The 24,555-nt window shown below is 38.6% G+C and overlaps 1 protein-coding gene across 11 annotated transcripts in view; it reads right to left on the reverse strand.

The window, feature by feature from the left end:
• Nucleotides 1-10,071: 10,071 nt before the first annotated feature.
• Nucleotides 10,072-24,555, reverse strand: part of AHI1 (Abelson helper integration site 1) — a 226,949-nt gene continuing 212,465 nt past the window's right edge. For 4 of the 11 annotated variants that reach the window (XM_030809724.1, XM_030809717.1, XM_030809718.1 and 1 more), the window contains 4 exons: nt 17,559-17,579; nt 17,248-17,350; nt 14,981-15,043; nt 10,072-12,183 (listed from right to left, as the gene is read on the reverse strand). In XM_030809724.1, coding sequence (XP_030665584.1) covers nt 15,020-15,043; nt 17,248-17,350; nt 17,559-17,579 — 148 coding nt within the window. In that variant the 3' untranslated portion in view covers nt 10,072-12,183; nt 14,981-15,019. Of the gene's footprint in view, nt 12,184-14,980; nt 15,044-17,247; nt 17,351-17,558; nt 17,580-24,555 lie in introns of those variants that run through there. The other 7 variants (XM_030809720.1, XM_030809721.1, XM_030809722.1 and 4 more) reach the window with 7 other exon arrangements.

The following is a 24,555-nucleotide window of genomic DNA, read 5'->3' on the forward strand; positions in this document are numbered from 1 at the left end:
TAAGGAGCTGACCAGACTAACATTTATACTTAGAAGTATAGTTACACAAATCCTCAGAAGGAGTATAAACTCAAAAGTTGAAAGCACATCAAGAGTAAATTAAAGGTGTTCAGCAGCATTGCTGTCAGTCACATAGAAACCCGAGTGACAGTGCCCTGACCATGCGCAGATGCAGCTGAACTGAACCAGTGCCAGAGGACGTTGAGCTCCATGTCTTTCCTCCAGCCAGTCAGTGTGAGTGTGACTTCTATACCTCTGCCTCGTGGTCATCAGGGTGCTCTTGAAACTTTTTTTTTTTTTAGATGGAGTCTCGCTCTGTTGCCCAGGCTGGAGTGCAGTGGCGTGATCTCACTGTAACCTCTGCCTCCTGGGTTCAAGTGATTCTCCTGCCTCAGCCTCCTCACCTGCAGCTGGGACTACAGGTGCGCGTCACCACGACTGGCTAATTTTTGTATTTTTGGTAGAGATGGGGTTTCACCATGTTGGTCAGGCTGGTCTCGAACTCCTGACCTCATGATCTGCCTGCCTCGGCCTCCCAAAGTGTTGGGATTACAGGCGTGAGCCACTATATCCGGCCAAAACTTCTAATGTCAACACTGCTGGGCTGGATATTGGGCTTGCTTGTTGAACAAATAGTTGTTCGAAGCTGTTAGATTTTTTTTTTTCAGGTGATAAAAATATGGGTGATGCAAAGGACTAGGTTCACTTAATGGCATGAAGACTCATCCAAGGAACTGTGAATCCTTATCATTGGATGATCAGACTCAGCCACAGTGATGCTCTGGACTTTTGTTTATGAATCTAGGAATCTTTTCTCTCAGATAACTATTGAAATTGTAAAGAAAAAAGTGACCAAGATATCAGATTCACAGGCAACAATGTTTAGATATACAAATTTTTAGAAGTCTTTTGAAGGCTATTTACCCACAGATGAATGAGAATGCAAAATATGATGCAAAGCAGATTTAACCTTCTGGCTAATTTGCCTCAATAAAAAAAGTTAAAGACATAAAAGGAAGATTACATCCACATTTTAAGATTGTGTCTTTATGTAAATAAAAAGTTACTCAGCATGCACTTCAGGCATGAGTAAAGGTCTCCAAGTTCACAGCGTGGAAGGGATTTCCATCTAGGATTCCCCAGCATCAGGAGCAGACTGAGACGGTGATCAGTAGTCGTGTTAATGGTTAAATTTTGAGTTCAGTGAATGCTACTGGCTGAAGTCAGGCAGAGAAGAAAAAAGGGAGCCAGAAATGAGAAAAAAAGAGAGTGTGATATAGGGAAGAGAGAATGAAAAAAGAAAGAAGACAGCTGTGACCACGGGAAGCTATGGTAGAATGACTAATGAAATATTTTTAGATTTCTCCATAAATTCCCTATTCTTGCTGGGCATTTAGCATTTTAAAAAGATTATATTCCATTTGAGAACATTCTGTGATACTGAGCAATTATAAGAATTGTCTCAGGCAGAAAAGATATATTGAATAATACATGTTGATTGATAGATGGAGAATATTAGTAGATTGTTATTTCAACCTTTCTATTGTGATCCACACCCAGGTCCGAACAGCATTTTCAGCCTCCTACTGTGTGCCAAGTCAGTGGCTGGTGTCATGCATACAAAGATGTGCATGATAGCATTTCTTTTTTTTTTTTTTTTTTTTTTTTTGAGATGGTCTCGCTGTCACCCAGGCTGGAGTGCAGTGGCACGATCTCGGCTCACTGCAGGCTCCGCTCCCCGGGGTTCATGCCATTCTCCTGCCTCAGCCTCCCGAGTAGCTGGGACTACAGGTGCCCGCCACCTCGCCCGGCTGATTTTTTCTATTTTTAGTAGAGACGGGGTTTCACCATGTTAGCCAGGATGGTCTCGATCTCCTGACCTCGTGATCCGCCCGTCTCAAAGTGCTGGGATTACAAGCGTGAGCCACCGCGCCCGGCCGCATGATAGCATTTCTAACTTTCGTGAGCTCACAATCTATAGGTATGTCAGTTTCAATGTTCTGTGCTAATGTCTTGATAGGCATTAGGTGTAGGGCATAATGAGAACACTGGGAGGTAACTCACCCAACGTTAACAGATCAGGAAAGGAATCTTAGTGCATGTGACATTTGAGATGAAACCAGAATGGCAATACCCAGGAAAGGCACTGGGAAAAAACTGTTTTCAAGTAGCAAGAACTCAAGGGCTTGGAGTGTCAATGGTCATCGGAGGGAAGTAGTATGGTCCTGCTGCCATGTGAGCAGAGGACTTCCACGGCAAGCCAATGAACCTGGAAAAGCCACAGGAGCGGATCCTGGAGGCTTTTGTCCACCTGCTGAGCTGCTTGCACTTTTTCAGCTGAGATCGGGTGCATTCAGGGTGGTATGGCTGTAAACAATACTTGGACTTTTACAGGTATCAACCAAGTTTCTTAATTTTTCTGTCACTTCTAAGGTGACTGAATTTCATTTGTGGTATCAGAGGGCACAAAAATAGATGTATAGGAATTATTCTAGGCAAACAGGAAGATCTCAATTGATTTAGGATAATGGATGGGGCTTCAGTGTGGAGTTTTAAGGAGGCCGTGGTGTGGTCAGGCTTGCATTTGATGAAGTGGTCTGTGGTACTTCCAAGGTGGTGAGTTGATCCAATGAAGCTTTAGGTCAAATGGAAATATATTGCCCCTTAGTAGAAAACACAATTTATTTGCATTTGAACAACAACTATTGGATTTGAATATACAATGCATTAAATGACTGTGTTTTGTTTGGCTCATAAAAAGGTTTTGAAAAAGGAATTCTGGTCTTTTCTGCATATTTCTTTTTCCCATCTACAAAACATAATTAAAAAAAATTTAAATGCTCTTATTTGATACAAAAACATAAACTGTGGAAAGGACACCCTATTTCATAAATGGTGCTAGAAAAACTGGATAGCCACGTGTAGAAGAATGAAACTGGATCCATATCTCTCATCTTATACAAAAATCTACTCAAGGTGGATCAAAGATTTAAATCTAAGACCTGAAACCATAAAAATTATAGAAGATAATCTTGAAAAACTCTTCTGGACATCAACCTAGGCAAATAATTCATGACTCAAACCCCAAAAGCAAATGCAGCAAAACAAAAATAAATAGGACCTGATTAAATTAAAAAGCTTCTGCACAGCAAAAGAAATAATCATCAGAGTAAACAAAAAACGCACAGAATGGGAGGAAATATTTGCAAATTATGCACCTAACAAAGGACTAGTATCCAGAATCTACAAGGAACTCAAACAAATCAGCAAGAAAAAAAACATCCCATCAAGAAGTAGGCAAATGACATAAATAGACATTTCTCAAAAGAAGATATACAAATTGCCAGCAAACATAAATAAATGCTCAACATCACTAAACATCAGGGAAATGTAAGTTAAAACCACAATGAGATATCTCCTTACTCCGCCAGAATGGCCATTATTACACTTGATCTTAGCCAAAAGGCTGAGAACCGATAAGAATGGCCATCATTAAAGTCAGAAAACAATAGATGTTGGTGTGGATGTGGTGAAAAGGGAACAGTTTTACACTGCTGGTGGGAATGTAAATTAGTATAACCTCTGTGGATAACAATATGGAGATTCCTTAAAGAACTAAACGTAGATCTACCAGCAACCCCATTACTGGCTATCTACCCAAAGGAAAATAAGTCATTAAATGTAAAAACACATGCACACACATGTTTATTGCAGCACAATTCACAGCTTCAAAGATACAGAACCAACCTAAGTGGCCATCAACCAATGAGTGGGTAAAGAAAATGTGGCATGTTGGGCTGGGTGCGGTGGCTCACACCTGTAATCTCAGCACTTTGGGAGGCCCAGGTGGGTGAATCACCTGAGGTCAAGAGTTTGAGACCAGCTTGGCCAACATGGTGAAACCTCGTCTCTACTAAAAATACAAAAAAAAAAAAAAGAAAAAAAAAAGAAAAAAATTAGCCAGGCATGGTGGCAGGTGCCTGTAATCCTAGCTACTCTGGAGGTTGAGGTAGAAGAAATCGCTTGAATCAGGGAGGCGGAGGTTGCAGTGAGCCGAGATCGTGCCATTGCATTCCAGCTTGGGGAACGAGCGAAACTCTGTCTCAAAAACAAAACAAAACAAACAACAAAAAAAGAAAATGTGGCATGTATACACCATGGATTACTACTCAGTCATAAAAAGGGACAAAATAATGTCTTTTGCAGCAACTTGGATAGTGCTGAAGGCCATGACTCTAAGTGAAGTAACTCAGGGATGGGAAACCAAATACCATACGTTCTCACTTATAAGTGGGAGCTAAGCTATGAGGACATAAGGACATACAGTGATATATTGTCTTTGGAGACTCAGAAGGGGGAAGGTGGGAGGAGGGGTGTGGGATAAAAAACTATATATGGGGTACAACATACACTACTTGGGTGATGGGTACACTAAAATCTCAGACTTCACCGCTATATAATTAATCCATGTAACCAAAAACCACTTGTACACTAAAAGCTATTGAAATAAAAAATATTTTTAAAAATTCTCTTATTTGACCTGTGTTGGGATTTCATATTTTAGGTTCTTGCATAAAAATAAAATAACACAGAGAATTGCAGCAAAAACACAAATAAAAATGACTACAGGAAGAGACCATAAGTTGATTCCAAAAAACATATATCTAAATTAGCCTTACTAATTCATAATTGCGTCTTACACAGGGAACACAGATTGGCTTGTCTTATAATTTATTTCCACATTTCTCAGATGTCAGTAAAGAATTTTCCTGTTTGGAAAAACACACCACTGGGCAGAGGGCACCTGGGTTCTGATCAATGGTTGTTGGTCTAGTCATTTGACTTCTTTGTAACTGGCTTTTAAAAGTGGGAGAATAATGCTTTTTTTGTCTACTAAAGATTGTTACGAGGCTCAAGTTTGGTAGAGTATGGAGTTCCTCTGATAGCCACTGTAGGGTGACAGCAGCCATAATAAATATGTGACAATTTCAAGGTGAAACAGAGTAGAAGAGCCAAGGCTCCTGGTTCAAGTGTCTGTCAACAAAATGGGCATTCAGCAATTAAGCTGTTGAGTAAGTGAATGTGTACACATTCACATTTTGACATACACATACATTAAAACACATATTTAAGTGTTAAAATTATTGAGGATCCTAAATTATAAAAATATATTTAGGAAAGTAGTCCTTAATTCCAGCTACTGGTAGGTAAATAGAATTAGTCACACTATCTGTATCCAGTTGTCAATATAGTCAAAAAATGAAAATAAATGGTGGGGAGGGAGAGAGGAGGGAGAGCATCAGGGCAAATAGCTAATGCATGCGGGGCTTAAAACCTAGATGACAGGTTGATGTGTGCCACAAACCACCATGGCACACGTATACCTATGTAACAAACCTGCACGTTCTGCACGTGTATCCCGGAACTTAAAGTAAAATAAAAATAAAAATAAAAACCTAACGTCCTCCTGCCATGTGTGCATAGAAATGTCATTTTTCCTGACTCTCTGATGCCACCTTGCTTACATTTTTTACCTACTTTTACCCTCATTTTTTCAAACTCATCATTTGTAATAACCTGGTTTTATTATTATTTTTTAATTTCCTTTTTTTCTTTTTTTTGAGATGGAGTCTCATTCTGCCGCCCAGGCTGGAGTGCAGTGGCACGATTTTGGCTCACTGCAACCTCTGCCTCCTGGGTTCACGCGATTCTCCTGTCTCAGCCTCCCGAGTAGCAGGGATTACAGGCACACACCACCACGCCCGGCTAATTTTTTGTGTATTTTTAGTAGAGACGGGGTTTCACTATGTTGGCCAGACTGGTCTCGAACTCCTGACCTCGTGATCCGCCCGCCTCGGCCTCCCAAAGTGCTGAGATTACAGGCGTGAGCCATCGTGCCCGGCCTATAATAACCTGGTTTTAAAGGGGGATTTATCAGAACATAGACCGTATTCTATGAGGGATATTCAGTTTTAGTTGTGTAGGAGGTTGAGAAAATACAGGACTTTTCAGCATTAGGATTTGATGATGCTGCTTTAGGTGAGAATGTTCCCTAAACAGCGGGAGTTGCCAGAAGGAGGCAGGGTGCTGCCACTGGTGTCTGTGGTCCTGGACAAGTCAATTGTGTGAAAGAAGGGTCTTTGTTCTCATGTTTTTGGGCACACCCTCCACCTGATTTCCCAACTGTGACATGGAATAGCTCTGGAGGGGGTCCTTCTGGTGGAGGAAGCGGGAGTGCACACAAGCTTCTCCATGGTCTCTCATTCACGTTTTCCTTGAGCTACTCAGTTTGGGGATCTGCTGGATGCTTTGCTTTTAAAACTTAAGCCCAAGCAACAAACCTCTTAGGTCTTCGAGACAGGATCCATTTCCAATAGCAAGGATAAAGAAGGAAAATACAAAGAACACACTAGTCAAGTGTTTACGGTTAACCTGCAGTAAGCAGGCTGGGATCACTCGAGACCCCTTGCCCAGCTTCTCACCTCTTTCCCACTGAGCAGGACTCATTCTCCATCACCTGGGACCTTTCCCCAACATCTTTTTCCTCTCACTGAAATGTCCAGATTTAAGGTTCTCAGACCCCCTTGACTCCACTTGTTTGTAGACTGAGAAACTGATCTTCCCTAGGAAATGGGTAAGGCCGTGGACCGTCATACAATATAGGTCTCACTTTTCATGGGAAGTATTACTTCACTTCTGGAGCAAGAAGTCTCGTTTACTACACAGCTCCATCCTTAGCGTCAGTCACTATTTCACCTGCATCAAATTACACACATCAAGTAAAGAGCGGCTCTTTCTTTCACACTGATATGAACCAACAAATAACATATTGTTAGATAGGATCTACTTTGGCCCAAAACCCCACAAGCTTTACATTTTCTTCTTTCTCTGGACTGGATGGGGTTGGAGCAGGAATAATTTCTGTATTATTTGTACTTTAAGTTTGCAAATGGCAAGACTGCAGCTTCCAGAAGAGGCTGGCACACAGAAGCTGGTCTCGTGAGCTTGGCTTACAGGAAAAGAATGTGTTCGAGAGACAGCCAAGAGAGAACTGATCTTCAAATCTTCCAGGAGAGAATCCATCCTATCTAGCCCGAGGGACACATGCATGGGAAGCGCTGACCAAATTGTATCGTTCCCCTTCCCAGTACTGTCCCTTTTTAGAAGACCACACATGGCAGAGAAAAGACTGAACTCATGATTTAAGTCTGGGATATTTTCCATATTCTATATATTGTTATTTTGAAATTCAAAAATTAAAATCTGTCCTTGGCTACAGGGTACTCTAAATATAACAGCCCTATATTCATGTATGAAGGCAAAAAAAAAAAAAAAATCTACCTTCACTTAATGTGACTACAGGATCTCTAACAACTATAGTATAACAGTCTGTCGCAAGTGTATTGGATGTTTCAGTTTGCCAGACCTGTCATGATAAATTAATTACAGGATGTTGCAGAAATGGCAAAGCTCCAGCAGCATCTTGCATAGTTTAATATAGACCCATTTCCCCATTTCAATGTATTTGTGGTTAGATAAATCCTCAGAAATTTACAGCTGCTATAGACTAGTTTATTATGTACTCTGCCTGCACACATGATAAGTATAAGAATTCAATGTGCTTAAAGTGCATAGATTTTACTGATATTCCTTTACCACCATGGAAATATTTAGTTGCTAAAAGTAGCTTCAGTAGACACTTCTGAACATTAACTTTTGTATAATAGGCAGGGATGGTTAAACACATTACTGTGCTTAGCTTTTATTAAAGAATCATAGTTCAGGAAAAGTTATGTGGAGCATTTATACAGAATGACCCTGTGAACAAATTTAAGACAAAAAAAAAACAAAACAAAACCTTAACTACTGATTCTCAGCCGAAAACATCGAAAAACCAAACTGAAGCTACCAAACTTTTCTCCAGGGAACCTTCTTCCTTTAGTCTTGTGACCACTTTGCGCAAGCTTCGGTTGCTTATTTTTGCTCTGGCAGCAAGTTATGTTCCTCAACTTCTTGCTTTTTCCTCCTTTCAGACTATTTTTTTCTTATCTTCACTAACATCTCCACTCCAAGCAATGTTAAGAAATCATCCTTTGATTGGCAATATTTGAGTTTACTTATGTTTTATAAGGAAGCCATTCTTAAATTTCCTTCTATTCTTTCATTGGGCTCAAATGATTTTTACGAAGAAATGAACTACAATGAGTAAAAATCATATTGTTTAGTATTTAGAAATAACACTGAAGTATATATTGGGCCATTTTGACCTAAGTGATAAGAGGTAGAACATGAATTATGTGTGATGTACATACCCCCTTTTTTTAGATCGAGGAGAAACTAAAATTGCTGATTGGTAGCAGCACTAGCCTCCCTAGCTTTTTGAGACAAAAATAACCCATCTATAATCAATATGAATTTGAGGTGTTAGGAGAGCAACTTTAGAGAACAGACTGCTCACAACATATGCTTGATGGAGATTTGAAGGGGATCATTAGAAAAATAGCATTCTTTGTGTTTACAAAACAAATGTTTTTGTTATACAGTTCCCGCCTTAGCTTAAAGTATTTCCTATTCACCTTAATAATTAGAGCAGAAGGATATGAAGAATGAAGTGCCTCATTACCAAGTTTGCTTCCTGGGTCTCAGCAGAGAGTAGCTGTCTGCTTTTGCCTAGTCAGGCCATTGTTAACCCTAAATGATGCTGACATTTAATTCTCCTGCATATAATTGTGTCCATCCATAGAATGAGTTCTCCAGTCAACACAGCCTTTTGATTGACATGCTTCTTGATGTTTTTATTATCTCATATATGACTGGAATGGCGCCTTTTTGGTTTCTTGAATAAAATGTTACTGTACACGTAATTAGTTTGATTCTATAGAATCTGTTTCTTAAGGAAACACAATTATAGTATGGAGTAAAGATTTACTAAAATAATTATCTGATAAACAAATGATCAGTTTTTTAAAAGAAATGTTCACTCAGATATATTTTATTTTATTTAGGTCACTGTTGAATGACAAACATTTGAGATGTTTCTAGTCCCTGAGTGTGGTCACAGGCACATGCCAACTGCTTCCTTACTCTTGTGTGTGCTGTCATGTCCAAATATCAGCATTTTCCTCTCCACAGCAACTGAGATCCAGTACTTTACAGATCACCCAGTGGAGTCTGAGATCTCCATTTGCAACTAGCAGTGGCTGGAGTTGTGCAGTTGGAGAAGTTACTTAACCTTCAGAACTTGGTTTCCTTAGTTGTAGAGCAGGGAAGATTATATCTCATGGATTTGATGTGAAGAGTAAATAAGGTCATGTACATAATAAAGTGAAGATTTGGGGACTATTTTTGGTACAGTTCAATTAAATAGAAACGAACAAATATATAGCTTAAAACATTTGGATTGCTTAAAAGTGTTTCCATAATTCACTAAACAGATATGGCCATCAGATGGAAATCATTTGAATACATACAAAAGTGTAAGGTCACTAACTTTTGTTATAGTTTCTAGAACTTCCTCTTAAAAATGTTTGTGGCTAAATATATGACTAAAGTGACAACATGTCACATGAAGCTATAAAATGGTAAGTTATTTCTCAAATACAGTCTTGCTGAGCTTCCTAAAGAAATCTTTCTTTAATTAAATTCTTCTATAATTTAAAGATAATATTAAGGTCAAGTATTCATTTGTATGTGACAGAAACCCTGCACAAGATTTCAGAAGTACCAAGCGTTAGCCATTTAAAAGCACTGATTTCATTTAAAATATGCATTTTAAACATAAACTTGCATTCACTGTGTAAAATATTTCGTGTTTTAAATCTTTTAAAAACTTCATTTTTATTCTAGCTTTCCAAGTCCTATACATAGTATCATTTCAATATTGAAGAAACATTAATCTTCAAGACAGAGTTGGATCAATGTTTCTTCCATTGGGCAGTGCATTTCTAACAAAGGTTTAAAAATATTATTTAGATATAGAAGAAGATAGCGTCAAATTGTTACTTGTTTGGAGAAAAGAGATGACATGGGATAAAATTCAACACTTTCAGAATAAAGATAACACAAACCCAATTTGTTATGAGGAAATGTTTAATGCCATACATCATCAATTGGATTCTGGTGTCTGATTTTCTGCTTGATTATCAGCTGGATCTATTGCTTGGAGGGCACTGTCATGATCTCCCCCACTCCACCGCATCTCAGATTGTGTGGTAAAGACCTTTTATTAATCTATTCATGAACATAACCCTAGTCTTACTTTGTCAGCAAGACAAACGGGAAAAGGACCGGGCTTTCAGTAGAGCCAAATTTTCCTGGTGTTTGCTTCAACTGCTATTTTTGTCTTTAGTAGTTGCAATATAAAAATAACCCTTTATTTTTCATATACACATCAAGATCTTAGCAAATGCTTAGCTCCCCCTGACATATTTTTCATTCATCTTAAATTATTTCTAAACCTGTTGAAATTCTTGGTGATTCAATCAGAAAATCAACATATATCTCAAAATTATTAGCTGAAACTGCAGAGAAACAGATATTTTTATTTTTAAATTATCAAGTGCATTCACACGACAGAAAAAAACAAGCTTGTACAAGAGTGACTCAAGCTGGCTGGGCCCAGCTGTACCTGACGCACAGACTTATGCATTCAGAACAATGAAAATTCAGTGCCATCAGAACAGACTTTTGGACTGATGGCTATAGGCTTCACCAGTTATCAGTGCCACTCAACACTTTCAAAAATGCCTTTTTTTAAAAGTTCTACACAGCGGGACATGTTTACCAATTTTTATGCCTCTACATGTGCAGGGATAAGAGCCAAATATATTTTTATTAGAAGGTATTTCACACTGGGTATACATCTGGGCAAAATTTACACCTCAATGCCCAACATTGTTTTTCTCACTTCTTATTTTAATGGAATTGACTGTCTAATTTGGGTAAGTCTTTCTAATTTTATATTAGTTTTCACTTTCTTGGGGCTAAATATTTTATCAGCAGAGCTTATCACACAGTTGAGAAAGGAGTCAAGAAAAGAACAAAAAATGAATACCCCATTATAATATCAAACTTCAAAACATACAGTCTATAATAATGACACTATTATTCTGGAACTTAAAAATAAATAATGCAATATGATAATGTAAAAATATTAAGATTAAAATAAATATTAAACAATGTAAGTCTACAAAATAGGTATGTGCTTAAATATGAAATGCCTTTTTAAAAAATAAAGACATTTGGAACACTGTTGCCAGTCCAGCCAAAAATCACTTTTAGTTTAGGTCTATGAAGTTACCTATATGATTTGTTTTTAAGAAACACAAAATTTTAATTAGAAAGTAAATTGTTTTCTTTTAATGTCTTTGTTACTGAGACCGTTTTGAATACGCCATATTCTAAAGCTGCTTATCTTTTTTGTTTTTTGGAGACAGAGTCTTGCTCTGTCGCCCAGGCTGGAGTGCAATGGCGTGATCTTGGCTCACTGCAACCTCCGCCTCCCAGGTCAAGCGATTCTCCTGCCTCAGTAGATGGGATTACAGGTGCCTGCCATGACACCTGGCTGATTTTTGTATTTTTAGTAGAGATGGGGTTTCACCATGTTGGTCAGGCTGGTGTTGAACTCCTGACCTTAGGTGATCCACCTGCCTCGGCCTCCCAAAGTGCTAGGATTACAGGCGTGAGGCACCGTGCCCGGTCAGTTGCTTATCTTTTAAATAAAGTGAATTTCAAAAACAGATACTTCATATTCTGGGCATAACATCACACATACAACCACATTACCAATATAATAATATTAAATGATTACTTAACAGACATCCTAACAATGCAAACACCTTTTATTCACATTTGCTGAGTAGCAATTACAGTGTTTTCTTCATTAGTTTTCCAACACTGGTAATGTAATTATGATGCAATTACTAACAATATAAGTACCAATACTTTGACCAACAACAATCACAATGGTTTATAACAACTGAACTCAAAGGCCACATTGACTTTTCCACCCACAACTTGATTCTGATTTTTCTAGAGTCATTCATAAGAACAAGAAGAAGTGGATCCTTTCTTCCTCCTTAGTATCTGAAAATTCTGAACTCTGAAGAGAAATTCCATTTGGTTTAATTTGTCATTTTCACCTCTGTGCATTTGGGCATCTCTTAACTTTTCTTCAATTCTTTACTGGAAAGAAAAATACACAAAATGTCCTAAATAAACTTGAATAACGTCTTCTGACTACAACCAAATCTTAGTGTGCTCAGGCAACAGCACAGGTAATAAAGGACACTGTGTAAAACACAAACACATACAAACACAACCGAAAAAGACCAAAATACTAATTTCCTATCTTCTAGTTTGCCTCTCAAACATTGTTAGCATCTTTTTGTATCATTAGCAATTGTTTAAGGCCTGCTCCTGCATTGACAGGTTAATGTAAGCAAGAAAGAAATATAACTCCCAAATATAGACACTGAAAACTCCAAACCATAAGTAACTTACAGAAATGAAGAGCAGGCAATCAGAGTATATGAAATTCTTCATTCAATGGGAAAAAAAGTCCTCACGGATGATATTCAGGGTTAGTGATTTGGAAGGATACAGATAATTTTATTAAATAGCATTCTTTCATTTAGTCTATGGTTATGCCTAGTTTTATATAATTAGGTTATTACATTTTTCAAATCAATTAAAAAATGGGTTGTCTCATTTTTGATCAAGATAGCAATAATTAAGCATCTAGATGTGGCTTTGATGTAAAACAAGTTATACAATTCATAAAAATCAAGAACCAATATGCAGATGAAACAAGAAGTTGCTTCCTTAGAGAGCATGTAGTATTTGCACTACAACTAGTGTGAGATAAACTAGTGGGGCTAAACCTAACATTTTTTAATGTAATTATTCATACAGCATTGGTAAGTTCTGGACTTACACAAAAAGGTTACTGTCCTTCTTCTACAGAGAAAGGCTTAACACCTGGTTGTCCTTAGAAAACACATGGCAGTTTCAGAACGATGGCAAATCTGGTTAAGGTAGCAGTCAACTCCATTGACCACTTCTGAGAAAAGTGACAGCTGGCACACTGTGGCAAGAAAGGGCAATGGCTAACCATTCCTGAAGGGCTTTCCCTGGGGGCAGAGGAGGGGTAGGGGACACCTGTGCTTTAAGGAACAGGCCCAATCTTAAATCAATGGTCGCACTGTCTTTTCATATAAAACACATTTACACATGAGGGGCAAAAAATTCTTTATCACTTGATGTTTCTTGATTTTAAATCTGTTAAGCAGAGCTACTCCAGGTAAGCTTGTATCATATATAGAAGCCCAAAAATATGTTCCAGTGAAGCTTATGAATGCACATGAAGTTGAGTATAAAAATGGTACAGATATGGCATGCCAAGGTATAATACCACTAGGGGCAAAAAAAGTCTCCCTGTACATATACGGAAAAAGTACGTAAAACTTTCACCAAATTAGGATCTGATAAAAATGGAAAAGAAAGTCGTTTCAATGAAGGCTGGGCTAAAGTCACACAGAGACATATAAACTTCTGCAACAGGCAGTGAGGAGGGTAAAGGATCTTACAGGAAGAATAAGGCAAAACAAAGTGAGAGGAAGAGTTCATGGTGGTGGGAGGACAAAAAAGAAGAAAAACAGAAAAGGGAAGGGGGAGAAGAGAAGAACAGCTGGAAATTAGTGAGATGGATCCTGCACATGCAGAAGATGTAGGACAAGTAAAATCAATCAGGTGGTGACTGCACTGTAAGAAGTAAACAGAGAAGCCAGAAGGACCTTCAGGAGCAGAACCCAAAGAGAAATTCAACTCGAAAAATCTAAAGTAGGCAGCAAAGGTAACATCTTTGAGGGAAATGACTCAGACTCAGAAGAGGAAGAAACACACTGGATAGAGAATGACAAAGATGGCACATAAACGGGAGAAAAGAGACAGAATAAAGATGGTCAAGTGCACCCTTCGGACATTGGCGGCTCCCTCCTGACGATGGGAGGAAAATCAAGAGTGGCACACTGGCTTGATGAACGCTAACAGCAAAGGGACCTGAAAGCTAGGAGACAGCAGGGATGTGCTGAAAGAGGGAGGAGAAGACATCTAACCAAAAGACAAGAATAAATGCAAAGCCATTCCTTCTCTATCTTCTCGTAAAGTATCTCTGTAATCTAACAGAGGAAGAAAGTAACGAAGCAAAGGCCTTTTTAAAGCCTCTTGTGATGAAAAGAGAAAGAAACATTCTTCTTCTTTTTTTGTTTGAGACGGAGTCTCGCTCTGTTGCCCAGGCAGGAGTACAGTGGCCCAATCTCGCTCACTGCAAGCTCCGCCTCCCAGGTTCACGCCATTCTCCTGCCTCAGCCTCCTGAGTAGCTGGGACTACAGGCGCCCACCACCATGCCCGGCTAATTTTTTGTACTTTTAGTAGAGATGGGGTTTCACCGTGTTAGCCAGGATGGTCTCGATCTCCTGACCTTGTGATCCACCCGCCTCAGCCTCCCAAAGTGCTGGGATTACAGGCGTGAGCCACCGCGCCCGGCCTAGAAAGAAACATTCTTCTTAGCAAGCTTATGAAAACAAGTATGAAACTAGGTTAGTGTTTGTGTGTATGTTATGTCTGGGGAATAAGATTCATAAAAATACTGGGCAATGGCCAGGCATTGTGGCTCATGCCTGTCATCCCAGCATTTTGGGAGGCTGAGGCAGGCGATCACTTGAGGTCAGGAGTTTGAAACCAGCCTGGCCAACATGGTGAAACCCCATCTCTACTAAAATACAAAAATTAGCCAGGTGTGGTGGTGGGTGCCTGTAATCCCAGCTACTCGGGAGGCTGAGGCAGGAGAATCACTTGAATCCAGGAGGTGGAGGTTACAGTGAGCCGAGATCGCATCATTGCAGTCCAGCCTGGGCAACACAGCAAGACTCCCTCTCAAAAAAACAAAAACAAAACACAATAAAAAAACTTGGACCTTACCCCACAAGACATTCAATCCAATAGATCTTCCCTGAAGGTTTACTTCTGTGGCAAGACACCAGGCTAAGGGGGAGGAAAAAAATGTGAGTATGTATTAAATAATAGCCCCTGACTGGAAGCACTGGCCATCTAATCAGAGTTAATATATAAAGCAATGTGTAAGAGAAACAGCCCTGAACTTGGGGCAAGAAGATTAATTTCTAGTTCAGGTACTTTGTAGCTGTAACTTTGAAACCTTGGTTTCTTTAAATGTAGAAACAACAGGCTGTATTAGAAAATTTCTAAAAATTACATTCATTTTGAAAGAAATGATCAAGTAGTAAATATACACTAAGATAAATTAGAAAATGCACAAAGTTAAAATAGAAGAAAAAAATTACTATAATCTTACTACTCAGATAATTATTGATGTCCTTTGATGTATATTACATAAACTATTTTATAATCTTTTTTACTTAAAAATCATAAACATCTTTTCATGTCCATAAAAATACTTCCATAATATGATGAATAACCATACAATATTCTGTTATACAAATACTTCATATTTTAGTCAACTCTTTATTTTAAAAACACTGCTCGAAAGAGTAGCCTTTTAACTAAATCTCTCCATGTATACTTGAATACTTTCCTATAAGAGATTCCTTGAAGTTGAACTGTCAGGTCAAATAGATGCACATTTTGAAAACAAAACAAAACAAAACCCCTAACATATTACCTAATTATACTCCACAAAGAATGGATCAATCTTATAGCATTACCAGCAGTGTAAGCGGGAATCCACATCCCATTTTCTCATCAGTACTAGGTACGTATCGTAAGTTTGAAACTTGTCATTTTGAAAGGGTAAAATACCATTTCGTTTTATAGTTTTAATTTTCATTAATTTGATAAATGGATGGTAAACATTTTTCATATGTCTGTTGCCATTTATATTTATCCCTTCAAGAATCCTTTAAGAATGTCCTGTGTATACCTTTGTCCTGTTTTTCTACTGGTGTATTTTTTTTTCTTGTTGAAAAACCTCCTCTTAGAGCTTTTTATTTGTTAAGGGTATTACTCCTGGCCAGGCGTGGTGGCTCACCCCTGTAATCCCAGCACTTTGGGAGGCTGAGGCAGGCGGATGGCTTGAGGTCAGGAGTTCAAGACCAGCCTGGGCAACATGGCAAAACCCTGTCTCTACTAAAATACAAAAATTAGCTGGGTGTGGTGATGCATGCCTGTAGTCCCAGGTACTCGGGAGGCTGAGGCAGGAGAATCACTTGAACCTGGGAGGTGGAGATTGCAGTGAGCTGAGATTGCACCACTGCATTCTAGGCTGGGTGACAGAGCAAGACGTCTCAAAAAAAAAAAAAAAAAAAAAGAGTATTACTCTTCTATGGGTAAATCTCTTCCATTGCAGGTTATTGTTCATTTAAAAATTCTATGACTTTTTTCTTTTTGACCTGCATAACTTTAAAGTTTCCATTATTTAAAAATCTGTTTTATAATGTTTTCCAATTCCGGTATCAAGATTAAAAATCATTCCTTAGCCCATGATTATATAACTATTCATCTATACACTTCTGTACAATTAGATTTTAGTTTTCTACAGTGGAAAAATAAAAATATGAAAATTTTGCATCTAGTTCCTACAAAATGACAAATTCATAAACGTGGACATGAACAGCTTTGTAACATTTCACTTTCAACAGAAACTTCACTTCTACTTAATAGAGAAAAGGCCTTCTGGCAGGCCTTTCCTATACCCCAACCCCTACCATCCAAACACATTTTCCCACTGGCATGTCTCGGTGGAAAAACTGGCCCACTCTTGAGCTGTAATCCTCTGGAGTTCCTTAGGCCCCCAGGGACTATCACTCTGCTCTGACACCGCAGATGGCTCCTTCTCAAGTGGCTCTTTCCTCTCAGTTTGTAAATATTCTTGTCATTCCCCTCTTTATAAAGATCTTGTCTATAGCCGGTGTTTTCCACTAGTTACTGCCTAGCTTTTTCTTACCTTTAAATTCCAGATTCTAAAGCGAGTAAGACTATCTTACAGTCTTTTTCCCTTTGGGCTGGAGACAATCTGATTTATGCTTCCAGGTTTCTCCATCAAAACTATCTTCTCCAAGGTCGCAAATGGCCTCCCGGTTACAGATCCCAAATGGGACTTGTCAGTCCTTATTTTACTTGCCTCTCTCTGGTATTTGTCCTTGCTGACCATGCTTTCCTAAATCTTTTCCAGTTGACAACATAGCACAACTTTCTATTGGTTTTCCCCTTACCTCTATTAGAGTGACTTTTCGGCCTGCTTGCTTGTTCTTCCTCATCTGTGTATCCATTATGTGTCCTTGGTCCTCATGGCTCTGTTCTTTGCTCATTTCAGAACTATAGGAGGGAAAGATCAGAAACAAGGAGCCAGTAAAAGAGAGCTGAGCTAAAAGCTCAGACGAGGCTTTGATCTAGGGATGTGGCAGTGGAAATAAAAACGGGGATAAATGTGAGGATATGACAGAGAAAAACATCTGGCAGAACTAATGAGTATACACGGGGGTGACAGACAGGGAATTGCTTAAAATAACGTAAACGGACAAACCTTTGGCTGGTTGGGCTCCTTCTTAGCCATGATAAAGGGACAAGAATAAAATAAATGTCAAAATCTTAAACTATTATCTGTGGACTTACAGAATAAAATATATTTCATCTGTCTCAGAAAAATATTAGATGCTTGGGAAAAATCAGAAAGTTCTATCAACTTAGGTAGAAACACACACACACACACACACACACACACACACACACGTAAAAGTATAGGACATTCATTCACGACAAGAAAAGAAATGAAGGAAGATTATATATAAGAAAGCTGTAATATTCTGATCTGTGGAATGAGCAATGTAGCTTTTCAAATGATTCAATGGCAATAGCAAAATATAAAACAAATGTTTTGTGGATGAGTGTGTAGTAATGCACTTTATATTAGGAGAAAGAAAACACAAAAACAATGAAAAAAAAGGAAAACTGAAGAATGGAACAGAGTATCTTCTCTCTAAGTTGTCTAGGAATGGTGAGAAACACCACAGAGGAGCTTGAAAAAGATGCAAGAATTTCAAAATCAGCTATTAAATAGGACTGAATAGGGATTCTTGTGAACCAAATGATATTTCCCCAAAATTCATATGTTGACGCCTGAACTCTTAATGTAACTGTATTTGGAGACAGGGGCTTCTAGGGAGATAACTAAGGTTAAATGGGGTCAGAAGAGTGGGGTTCTAATCTAATAAGACTAGAGTCCTTAGAAGATGGAAAGATGAAACCAGAGCGTGCTCTTTTTGCACAGAGAAGAGGCCATGTGAGGACACAACGAGAAGGCAGCCATCTCCAAGCCAGGAAGAGAAGCCTCATGGGAAACCAATCCTGCTGACACCTTGATCTTGGGACTTCTAGCCCCCAGAACTGTGTGAAAATAAGTTTCTGTAGTTTAAGCAATGAAGTCTGTGGTATTCTCTGTGGCACCCTGAATAGACTAATAAAGAAATGTATAAGTAAGTGAAATGAAGTTAGATGACTGAGAATGAAAAGGTCAGAAATTACAAAGAAGAAAGGACAGTAAATTTAGATAGAATGATAAAAGAACAAAGGAAAGGTTAAGTTCTGAAAAAAAGCACTGATAACACAATCTTAATCTTTCTGAAGTGTACCCTTTTGGCCTTATTTCCAAGGAATCTATATTCTAGACTGATAAGGTGAATAAGGGAAGCAAGCCAAAGATAATACAGCAGAGACAATGATACAATGGACTGTGGCAAACTGGAGAATGGATGACTCATCTAAAGGAGGCAGTCCATCTCAGCTCATTGATGGATGTCATCAAAGAATGTAGAGCTGTGGTCCAGAACGCTGGATTATTTTCAAGAAGTCAGAAATCTGTATTTCTTTTAGGTGAAATTTTTTTTTTTTTTTTTTTTTTTTGAGATGGAGTCTCGCTCTGTCGCCAAGGCTGGAGTGCAGTGGCACGATCTCGGCTCACTGCAAGCTCCGCCTCCCGGGTTCACGCCATTCTCCTCCCTTAGCCTCCCGAGTAGCTGGGACCACAGGCGTCCGCCACCTCGCCCGGCTAATTTTTTGTACTTTTTAGTAGAGACGGGGTTTCACCGTGTTAGCCAGGATGGTCTCGATCTCCTGACCTTGTGACCCACCCGCCTCGGCCTCCCAAAGTGCTGGGATTACAGGCCTGAGCCACCGCCCCTGGCCTTAGGTGAAATATTTAAATATCTGGGCAGCTAATTACACACACACACACACACACACACACACACACACACATACACACGGGACCCCATGCATACTTGCTGGTCTGAGAGTATCCCAGGCACTGCCATACTTTTGTGCCTTAGCTCCTGACTTCTAGGCCCTATTCTTCTTGTTTACCCTGTCGTGTCTATATGGTCTTTAATTCTGTCTTCATCTTTGGCTTTCTCTGACCACTAAAGCCCACTCTAGGAAGATCAGACTGTAGTGATCCTCTTTCTTCTTTTATCTCTCACAATCTATACACAATCTATCAAAAAGCTACCTTGAAAATACATAGAACATCTAGACCTTTGCTTGTAGCCCAGATACAGTAGGAGGAACCAGATTTACCTCTTGTCTAAAACAACAACAACAACAACAACAAACCTGAACAAAATACACGAAACAACGATTTTCAAGATACTGAGCCACAGACGATGAAGATCTGCAAAAGGTCCCCCTCAAGTATCCAGCAGTGAACTGATGAGTGCACACATCTGGGAAAATTACTTGAGGCCCGTAACAGTGTTTATTCCCACTAGCAATGAACAGAACTGTTCCCGAGGAAGCCCAGACACTGGCCTTACTAGACAAAGACTTAAAATCCGTAATTAAAAATGTGTTCAAAGAACTAAAGGAAACATGTATGAAGAACTAACATATGAGCAATGTCTCATTAAATAGAGAATATGAATAAAGAAATAGAAATTACACAAGGAGGAATACTAAATCTACGCAAACTATTCTAGAAAATTGAAGAGGTGGGAATTCTTCCCAAATTGTTCCATGAAGCCAGCATTATCTTCTTATCAAAATCAGCTTAAGATGTTACAAAAAAAAATTACAGACCCATATTTCTCATGAACGAAATACAAGAAGTTCTAAAGGAAATTTTAGCAAATCAAATTCAACAAGCGTTATCCTTTATAAAAAGGATAACACGCCACTAAGTAGGGTTTATCCAAGGAACGCGAAGTTGGTTTAACATTTCAATATCAATGTAACTCACCATATTAAGAAATTTAAAAACAAAAACCACAGATTACTTAACCAATGCAAAAACACGTTTGAGAAATCAAACATCTATTCCTGACAAAAACTCTTAGGAGTTTTTGCCCTAATAAAGGGCATTTATAAAAAACCTAGAATAACATCATACTTCATGGTAAAAGATCAAATGCTCCTATTCATTTCCCACATGATCAGGAACGTGACAAGAATGTCTATTCTAACTAGTTTTATTCAACATTGTATTAAAGGTTCTACCCAGTGTAACAGGGCAAAAAAAAAAGAAAGAAAGAAAGAAAGAAAAAAAAGAAACAAAAGGCACCCAGATTGTGAAGAAAGAAAACTGTTTTTTATTTGCATGCTTGTCTGTCTACACAGAATATCTCATGGAATCTACTAAAAGCTATTACAACTAACAAGTGAGTTTAGTAGGTTGGCATAAAACAAGATCGACATACAATAATCAGTAGTATTTCTATCAACTAGCGACAAATACCTGTAAATTGAAACTTAAAAACAATACCATTTACATATGAAATATGTAGGAATAAATCAACCAAAGACCTATACACTGTATGTCCAAGACCTATACATTGAAAACTAAAAAACATTACCAAGAGAAATTAAACAAGTTGTAAATAAATGCAAAGATATATCATGTTAATGACTCAGATGATTGAATACTGTTAAAATGTCAATTCTCCCCAAATTAATATCTGGATTAAATGCAATATCAACTGGAATATGCTATAGAAATTGATAAGCTAATTCTAAAATTCATGTGGAAATGGAAAGAACCCTAAATATTAAATAGCCAAGCCAACTTTGAAAAGGACAAAGTTGGAGGACTAATACTACCTGATTACAAAACTACTCAGTAACTAAAATAATGTGGTAGTAGCATAAAGATAGAGGAATAGAAAAATAATTGGCTGGGTGCCTTGGCTCACACCTGTAATCCCAGCACTTGGGGAGGCTGAGGCTGGTGGATCACTTGAGGCCAGAAGTTTGAGACCAGCCTGGCTAACATAGTGAAACCCCATCTCTACTAAAAATACAATAAATTAGCTGGGTGTGGTGGTGTGCACCTGTAATCCCAGCTACTCATGAGGCTGAGGCAGGAGAATCACCTGAACCCAGGAGGCGGAGTTTGCAGTGAGCCGAGATCGTGCCACTGCACTCCAGCCTGGGCGACAGTGCAAGACTCCATCTCAAAAAAACAAAACAAAACGAAACAAAACAAAACAAAACAAAACAAAACACCCAACATTAGCTTGTGTAGTGGTGTACACTACTCGGGTGGCTGAGGCAGGAGAACTGCTTGAACCCTGGAGGCAGAGGTTGCAGTGAGCCAAGATCACGCCATTGCACTCCAGCCTGGATGACAAAGGGAGATTCTGCCTCAAAACAAACAAACAACCCTCCCCCGCCAAAAAAAACCCAAAAGAGAAATAGAAAAAAGACAGACCATAAACAGACCCACATTTATATGAAGAGCTGATTTCAACAAAGGTGCAAAGGCCATTCAGTTGAGACAGAGTTGTTTTTCAAAAAATGATGCTGGAACAACTGGATATCCAAATGCAAAAAAAAAAAAAAAAAAAAAGAAAAAAAAAGAAAAAAGTAAACTCTGATCCAAAACTCACATCACATATTACACATACAAACTAACTGAAAACAGTTCATAGTCTTAAATAAAAAATTATAAAACTTCTACAAGAAAATATAAGAGAAAACTTTAGTGGCTTTGGGTTGGCAGAGGTTTCTTAGATATTATACTACAGCATGATTTGGTAAAAGAAAAAATTTGATAAATGGGACTTCAACAAAGTAAAAAACAGTTTGCTCTTCAAAAGTCACTGCCAAAAGAATAAAAAGGCAAAACACAGATTAGGAAAAATATTTGAAAATCACATAGTTGATAAAGAACATATTTAGAATATATAAATGACTCTTAAAACTTAATAAAACAAATAACCTATTACAAATGAGCAAAAGATCTGAACAGAAATTTCACCAATGAAGATGTATGCATGGAAGGTAAGCACATCAAAGGATGCTTAACATCATTAGTTGTTGGGGATATGCAAAATCAAACCACAATGATATATCTCTACATGTATTAGAATGGCTAAATTAGAAAGACTGACCATATCAACTATTGGTGAGGAAGCAGAACTCATACATGTTGGTAGGACTGTAAAAAGGTATAATCGTATGGAAAACAATTTGGCTGTTTCTTAAAAAGTTAAGCATAAACCAACTATATAATCCAGCCATTCTACTCCAAGGTGTCACCCAAGAAAAATGAAAGCATAACCTTCTTCAATGCCTCTTTCAGTGATACGATGTTAAACAAACAAAAAACCCCCTATGTTCATACAAAGACTTGTACATAAATGTTGATATTAGCTTTATTTGTAGTAGCCACAAAAACTTGTACATAAATGTTGACATTAACTTTATTTGTAGTAGCCGCAAAGTGGAAATGATTCAAAGGTCCATCAACAAAGGTACATGAATAAACAAACTGTGGTATTTAAAACTCTAGACAGTGAGAGAAAGTAGATCAGTGATTATCAGGGGATGCGGCTCAGGAAGAAAGATGTAGGAGGGCAAAAATTACAAAAGAGCATCAGAGGTCTTGGAGAGATGGGTATGCTCATTACCTTAATTGTGGTGATGATGGTTCATGGGTATTTACCCATGTCGAAACTTAAACCGTTTTATTTTATTTTATTATTTTATTTTTTTGAGATGGAGTCTCACTCTGTCTCCCAGGCTGGAGTGCAGTGGCACGATCTCGGCTCACTGCAATCTCCACCTCCCAGGTTCAAGCGATTCTCCTGCCTCAGCCTCCTGAGGAGCTGGGATTACAGGCGCCTGCCACCATGTCCGGCTAATTTTTTGCATTTTTAATAGAGACGAGGTTTCACCATGTTGGCCAGGCTGGTCTCGAACTCCTGACCTCAGATGATCCGTTTGCCTCGGCCTCCCAAAGTGCTAGGATTACAGGCGTGAGCCACCGCGCCCGGCCACAATTTATTTTATATCAAGTGTATCTCTTTATAAGTTAGAAATATATATGCATACACAAAATCTGACCTCTTTTCACTAACTTCATTGCTCCCACTTTTTTCCAAGGCACCACTGCCAAGTCTCACCTGGATAATTCCAGTATTATTTTAACTGGTCTTTCTGATTCAACCCTTGTCCGTTAATGTCTATTATTATCTTAAATGTCAGAAGGATTCTGTTAAATTGTTAAGTCACTTCCTGTGTTTAATGGCTTCCTACTTCACTTGGTGTAAAAGCCAGAAGTCTTATAATAGTATATAAGATCTTGTTACTGTCTCTGATTTTATCCAATCTCTCCCACTTGCTTACTCTACTCTAAAAAGCCTAATTTCCTTACTTTTCTTTGAGGGTAACAGGTATGCTTCTGCTTCAGGGCCCACTGCACTTGTCTTCTACATACTCACATGACTCAATTCCCTGCCTCCTTCCACTTTTCTCAGGCCTTCTCTCACGCCCTGATTTACAACTGCAACCTTCATGTCTCCTTTCCTTTCCCCTACCCATGCTTTATTTTTCTCCACAGTGTAGCACACATCTGGTATAATTAGACATTTTACTTATTTTGCATATAAATAAATAAAATGTTAGCTCCTTATAGCAGGGATTTTTATCTGTTTACTGCTGTATCCTCAGTGCCTAGAACACTGTGTGTGACATTGTAGGTGCTCAGCAAATCTATATTTAGCAAATGACTATTACATGTCTGTCTTCCTTGCCACACTGGGCACTTCCACAATGTACAAGTTGTGTATCATATCATTCGTCACTGCATTTCAGTGCCTAGTATAGCACCTGGAACAGAGAGCAGATGTTCACATTTTCCCAATTGGACTGATGCTCACAAATGAACTACTGACACCTTGAAAGGCTAATCCTGATCCTTCCTCTTTACGGCAGTAGCATCGAGGTCTAGGACAAGACCAAATTCTTGATACAGACAAATAATGTTTGCTCAGGCTCATGTAAAATGCTGGGCAAATACAGCAAGACATGTCACCTAGCCCCACCTTCCAATCATCAGATGCCCCCAAAACACTCACACTGCATTCTTCTAGAGCCACAATCTCTATCCTGTTTTTTTCTCCCACTGCAATTCCCCAACTCCAAGACACTAATCAGTCAGTCTCCTCCCACTCTCTCCCCTCTCTTCATAGCCGTATGCTCCTTTAGACTAGTTCTTTCCCACACCACATCCAAATGCCCTCCCATGAGGC

This window comes from Nomascus leucogenys, chromosome 3 (genome assembly GCF_006542625.1).
Source record: "Nomascus leucogenys isolate Asia chromosome 3, Asia_NLE_v1, whole genome shotgun sequence".
In the NCBI taxonomy this organism is placed as follows: Eukaryota; Metazoa; Chordata; class Mammalia; order Primates; family Hylobatidae; genus Nomascus; species Nomascus leucogenys.